Source organism: Pediculus humanus, genomic scaffold (genome assembly GCF_000006295.1).
Source record: "Pediculus humanus corporis 1103172107610 genomic scaffold, whole genome shotgun sequence".
Classification (NCBI taxonomy): domain Eukaryota; kingdom Metazoa; phylum Arthropoda; class Insecta; order Psocodea; family Pediculidae; genus Pediculus; species Pediculus humanus.
In genome coordinates, this window is record NW_002987224.1 from 246961 (window position 1) to 253376 (window position 6416).

At 22.6% G+C, this 6416-nt stretch overlaps 3 protein-coding genes across 3 annotated transcripts in view; 1 reads left to right on the plus strand and 2 right to left on the minus strand.

The window, feature by feature from the left end:
* Phum_PHUM238560 (DNA repair/transcription protein met18/mms19, putative) overlaps nucleotides 1-2457 on the minus strand; it is a gene marked incomplete at both ends in the record, with an annotated part of 3772 nt that extends 1315 nt beyond the window's left edge. Inside the window, 7 exons of the mRNA XM_002426094.1 lie at nucleotides 1-16; nucleotides 126-321; nucleotides 402-825; nucleotides 909-1278; nucleotides 1385-1717; nucleotides 1954-2192; nucleotides 2370-2457. Of these exons, the coding sequence (XP_002426139.1) occupies nucleotides 1-16; nucleotides 126-321; nucleotides 402-825; nucleotides 909-1278; nucleotides 1385-1717; nucleotides 1954-2192; nucleotides 2370-2457 (1666 nt within the window). The remainder of the gene's footprint in view (nucleotides 17-125; nucleotides 322-401; nucleotides 826-908; nucleotides 1279-1384; nucleotides 1718-1953; nucleotides 2193-2369) is intronic.
* A 369-nt stretch (nucleotides 2458-2826) lies between these two features.
* Phum_PHUM238570 (ubiquitin domain-containing protein, putative) lies at nucleotides 2827-3964 on the plus strand (the record flags this gene model as incomplete). The annotated part of the gene is made up of 2 exons (XM_002426095.1): nucleotides 2827-2902; nucleotides 3327-3964. 2 exons carry the CDS (start codon nucleotides 2827-2829, stop codon nucleotides 3962-3964), a joined length of 714 nt encoding a protein of 237 aa, XP_002426140.1.
* A 1207-nt stretch (nucleotides 3965-5171) lies between these two features.
* Phum_PHUM238580 (uncharacterized protein) overlaps nucleotides 5172-6416 on the minus strand; it is a gene marked incomplete at both ends in the record, with an annotated part of 1889 nt that continues 644 nt past the window's right edge. Inside the window, 4 exons of the mRNA XM_002426096.1 lie at nucleotides 5172-5185; nucleotides 5688-5920; nucleotides 6001-6119; nucleotides 6225-6394. Coding sequence (XP_002426141.1) covers nucleotides 5172-5185; nucleotides 5688-5920; nucleotides 6001-6119; nucleotides 6225-6394 — 536 coding nt within the window. The remainder of the gene's footprint in view (nucleotides 5186-5687; nucleotides 5921-6000; nucleotides 6120-6224; nucleotides 6395-6416) is intronic.

Sequence of the window (6416 nt, forward strand, 5' to 3'; positions counted from 1 at the left end):
AATTAAGTTTTATTCGCTTTAATAAATACCAACAAAAAGTTAAAAGAATTTTTTAAATTATTTTTTAACACAATGGATACTCACAATAAACATTCTAATCCTAAAAGAAACCGTGACGTTTTTACAATAATGTCTAAATACGTTGTTATAACGGATTTTGTAAAATAAGGAACATCAGCCAAATAAGAAAGAGCCCATATAAAATTATCATTTTCTAATTTTTGGAGGCTAGATACAGCTGCGAAATCATTTGAAAGAATATTATCAAGTTCATTCGTGTAGTTATCTGCCACATACCTAAATACTGTTAAAAATTCTGAACTGAAATAAAATTAAATTTAATGTAATTTATTAAATTATTTTAGTTTATTGATTTAATAAGAGCGTCACCAATAAGTCACCTTGTTTTTATATCATTTTGTTTTTTTATATTTTCCAGGAGTGTCATGCATAATTTTTCTCTGAATTCTAAATTTAAGTCATCGATTACTTCAATGATTCCTAAATATGCTAGTTTCCTAATGTCGTAATCATCATTTTTCGCAGAATTTAAATACATGCTAACAAAATCTAAATAGCAAGATATAATTTCTTCATTTTCAGATTTCATAACACTATGTACATGGCAGCACTTTAAAAAAGCACAAAAACAGGATAAAAGAATTTTAAGGTCCATTGTTGAATTGATTTCTTTAACATAAAATTGTTTCAGAGAACTCAAAACTATATAGGTCGCTGATTCTGAACGTAGTGGTGAAGCTACGAGTAATTTAATAGCTGGCTGGAACATATTTTCATTTACCCTGCAAGTCAAGCTTTTTACAGCTTAACAGCAAAAAAAAAATCCAATAAAATAAAATTAAAACTTAAACTGTGGTAACAAGCAAAAAAAAAAAATGTTTACTTACTTTCGATAACATCATTTAAAAATGAAAACAGTAACGGCTCATTTTTTTTTTCTTTAGAAAGCAGCCAAACGACATCAGTCAAAGCTGAAAGTCCTACTTCTGATAATTCTGGATTCCTTACATTTAAAATGTCATTTTGAACACATTTCCAGAATTGGTTTAAGTAATTTTGTAAACTTGAAGCATTTAATTTTTGACAACATGCTTTTAAAAGCTGATAAGAATCCAATTTTGCAGTTTGAAATGTGGAATCTAATTTTTCAAATAAAAGTGGAAGACTTAACTCGCAAAATTTTTCATTACTTGTGAGACATTGAAGCAAACCTTCAGACAATTCTTCTCTGGTAACTAAACTTTTATCTTTTGCAGCCTGCATAAAAATAAAAACATAAATAAATATTATTTTACACTCAAATTACAAAAAAGTAATTTCACATAGTTTAAAAAAATTTATATTACATTTGGTGTTTACTTACTGCATTAAAATCTATAGGAAAATAACAAGAAAAAACTTCAAATAATTCATCTGTTAGATGACCTAAATCTAAATTTTGAATTAAATAAGGAAAAAAACTAAATATTTTTAATAAACATTTCGGATCTGTTTCTCCTTCTATAAATGAAATGACTCCAAATATGAAATCAGGTCCCATTTGTTTAGCTTCATCTAAATGATTTAAAACTGAGACTTCTAAAATATTATAAATGTTTAATCTATCTTCTTGTAACTGTGTTATGCAATTGACATTTTGAAATAAAGAACTTATAATTTTTATATTATCTTCTTTTAAAGTATATTTCATGTTTACCTTAAAAAAAATAATTTACAAAACAATTTAAATTTGTAATAACAATCACTTTAATTATAGAAATTATTGTAAATAATGCTGTTGTTTAATGAATATTGATGTATTATAGAAAAATTTATACAACTTAATAGTCAAAAGATGATCTACATATTATTTGGTAAGGTTGTAATTATTAGAAATATTTTCTTTTAATTTTACATGTATATAAAATTAAACTACACATACTAAAAACTTACAATTGCAAGTAACCCTTTAAAAGTAGCTGGAAGTAAATTATGATGAGATTTTAAACATTCACAATAAAAATTTGTTATATGTGTTATTTCTGAACAATTTAATTTATCTTTAGGAATCTGAGTAAGAACCCAAGATAAAAATTTAATTCCTCTTTCTCGAATATTTATGTCTTCATTGGTTAAAATTTCCTGAAGAGATTCTACAATAGTTATAAACTTGATTTTTCCATTTGTAACTTCTAAAAAAAAAAATTTTAATATTAAATTAGAAACTTAAAATAATATTTTAAAATAGCTTTTAATAAAATTGTTTACATCAATTTTTAACAACAGTAGGAGGAAAAAAATATTAAACTCTAAAATTGATAATGATTTTTAAATTCATTCGTTAAAAACTATTTACCAGTAATATATACCTATTATAAGAGCTTCATCTTTAAATTCATTTTCCGGTTTATTTATAAATATTTCATTTATATTACTTAAAAAATTCTCAAATGCCATTATTCAAATTCATGTAACAGTGTATTAATCATAATTGTAATTAACTAAATAAATTTTTTTATCTAATGCCACGTAAAAAGGTGAAATGTTTTTTTGAACAAATTTTTATAACCAAAATGTGTAAAAACAATTTATAAAAAAAGAAAAATTTTTAAATTTTTTTAGTTTTGTCAAAAAAATTATATAATTTCACTAAAAAAAAAAAAGTATTATTTTCTTACTTTAAAAAAATTTATAGATGGCAACATTGTAAAATAAGTATGGGAAGATAAAACTATCCTATAAGAACTTTTTGTAGTTTAAAATCAGTAAAAAAATTTATAACAAATTAAATATATTTGAGATGTCGTTAAGTTATTCTAATCCAGTATGGGTGGGTGTTTAGGGCTTATAAGAAACAGACCAGGAGTTACTGATAATGCCCTTACTTCTAGGTCTAATACAGGTAGTTACTTGTAGTTCTTTTTAAATTTAATTCATCACATAAAATTTTTTCAATTTCATTAAATCCTTTTAAAATTTTACATAAAATTTATATAATAAGTTTCTAAAGAAAACATTTAAGTTTTACATTTACTTTTGTTTTAGTTTGTATTACTAAATTACATTAAATTGTAAGTTTAAAAAAAAAAAAAAAATTCCCTCAAATATATATATCAGTAAAGTAATCTTTAAAAATTATTAATTACTAAATTATAAATTAATATAAATTATTAATTTTAATTTATATAAAATGATTTTTAGTGATGAAAAAGTTTTTGATTTTTAAAATTACATAAAAGTATCAAAACTTCAAAAAAAAAAAAAAAAAAAAGATTTTTGACTTAATTTATTTAAATTTGTTAAATACAAATAAAATTTATTTGTAGCTAACACGAGAAAAAATCATCCCTTGTGTCATGAAAAAATTCGATGGAAATCAGATGTGCCATTAACAGAAGGACAATTAAGAAGTAAAAGAGATGAATATTGGGATACAGCTCCAGCCTTTGAAGGTAAAAAGGAAATTTGGGATGCTCTACGAGCAGCAGCACTGGCTAGTGAGTCAAATAATTTTGAACATGCACAGGCCATACTTGATGGGGCCAATATTTCAGTACCTAATGGCTTCTTGACAGAATGTTATGATGAACTGGGAACTTGTTATCAAGTACCTGTCTATTGTTTATCTTATCCAATAAATATTGTAGAAGAGGATAGTAGAGATTTATCTGGAGAAAATATTGAGGATATTGATAATGGAGATGAGTGTACCTTAAAATTAAGACTTTCAACATCATGCACTGATGTCAAGTTACTTATAAACTCTAATAAGACGATAGGAATGGCGAAAAAAAAATTATGTCAGCAACTTAAAAACTCTGATATAAATTTGGAACCCTCTGGTCAGAGATGGTATTTTGGAGGAAGATTACTTGTTGATAAAATGAAAATCAATGAAATACATATTCAACCAGGGTATGTTATTCAAGTTATATACAATGAAGTTAATAAATCTGACACCTAATATGAGTATTTAAATCACTTATTAAAAATCAAAGATCAATGTGATTTATAACTATTGTGGATATTTAATTTTTTTAATATAATTGTTACCTCTTTGCTATTAAGCCATTAATAGTAAAATTAATTGTGATTGCCTATTTATCAGAACAACTTAATTGATAGTTGTTAATAAATTGATTTTTTTTTACTTAAATTTTAATCGTTTTCATTTCATTGTTTGATTTATTTTATTATTATTATTATTTTAAGATGAAATAATTTATTGTTTTTTTTTTTTAATGTATCAAAGTTACAGTATCTTATTGTTTGAGCAATCAAATTTAAAAAAAAAAAAACTTTTCGAAGTTTATTATGCACACATTTGTAAATGTTTGTACGATTTTAGTTTCTGTGTTTTCAATGCATTTACAGGTAATACAGCATAAAATATCTTTATAAAATTCATTAAATTAATGAAACATATACTAATCAAATTATAAATATAAGTAAATCAAAAAAATCAATTATTTTGTGTATTAAATCGCTTGAAATTAATGGATTGAAATAAATTACATATTTACCGACATTAAAAAAAAATAATAATAATAATTCACAGTATTTTAATCAAATACTAAAGCAATTTAAGGTCAATCAACAATCTAATAATTTCTAATCAAAAATTTTATGAATATTAATTCTTTATTTTTTTTCATAAAAATTGATTTTGTTTTTATTTTGTTTTATTATGCTATAGACAATCCATATAGGCTTTCATTTTTTTTTTTTTAAATCTATTTCAATTTGTTTAAATAATCATAAAAATCTTTATACTTAAATTTAATTTTGCTTCAATTAAATATATATTGTTATAATAATAATAAAAAATTTTTTTTTGTTAAATCAAAATGAATGCCGAAAAAAATTATTTAAATAAATTTAGGGTTCATTTATTATTTCTTTATCATTATTATTATATAAGTCAATATTGTTATTATCATTATTACATGATAATATATATTAACAATGTTTTTAAAAGACTGAAACTGTTTGTTGGTTGCTTAAATATTTTTTTTTTTTTTTTTTTGACATTTCAACGAATTTGTTCGTTGCTGTTTTCAAAAAGAAAATTTTATTTATTTACTATTAAATTATAATAACGATAATTTTGTATATTATTGTGATTTATTATAGAAATAAAAATAATATTAATAAACAATCAATCATGTTATTTAGAATAAGAATTCTTTTGAAAAAAATTCTTAATAGATATTGAAATGTTATTGTTTGTTTCAAAAATAAGTTTACTAAACAATTAATAATAATAATAAAATTTTTCAGTTGTTTAATTATTTCTTAATAATACATCATATATTTTTATTATGTAATGAGTTATACGTATATTATTATTATTATTAACAATTATGTATTTTATATGCATGTTTTACGATAAAATTTTTTATAAAAATTTTTATAAGTAAAATAAGAATATGCTTATTATTATTACCTAGTTCTTATATATTTTTTAATCATAAATATTTAATTTGGCATTTTATATATATATATATATATAATATTGTCAATAATAATTGTTAATTAATAATAATTGTATATAAGTAAAAAATGTAAAGAAAATTTACATAATTTTATTACTGAAATTTAATGTTTTTTAAATAATTTTTTAATTATATTTATTTTTATAAAAATAATATTTTATATTGAAGATCGTTTTGGTTTTGTTGAAAAACTTCGGCATCTGGGTTGATATCCTGGTTCTAAAAATACATGGGATTGGCATTTAGCTGGACCCAAGCAAGTACATGAGCAAACAGAAATTTGATCAACATCTGATCCCATGGCTGTTCCAATATGGCCTGCTAATAGTTTCCCATTGACATTAACCACATCATCGTCTAATGTTATTACGTGTTCAGTAGAAGCCTGAAGCTCTACATCTTCTCTTCGTACATCTTCTGCATTCCTAAATATTTCAAACAATTTATAATAATTTTTTCAAAAAAAAAAAAAAAATTTCAATTACATTACATTTAATTTACTTACATTGTCATAAATCTTAAAACTAATAAGTTTATACTGGCAGCTACAACAGCAAGACCAAATAGTATAAAGACTAAACTCAGAGCTACATAACCAGGTTTTTGAGTTAGAGCTTGATCATTCTAAAATAAATAATTAATTTTAATAAAATGACTTTCAAGTTATATGATGACTATATCCAATTTTTAATTTTTTTGAAATAAATTTTAAAAAATAACAATATACACCTGTAGTGCTACATAATCTCCAAAACCTATTGTAGTTAAAGTAACAAAACAGTAATAAAAAGAATCGAAATATGTCCAACCCTCATATCGAGAAAATACAGCAGCTCCAGTGGTTATTATTATTGATGATAAAAGACCTGTAGCCATCATTAAATTCATTTCTGTTGCCTCTGTACTGCTACACCTTAAAAT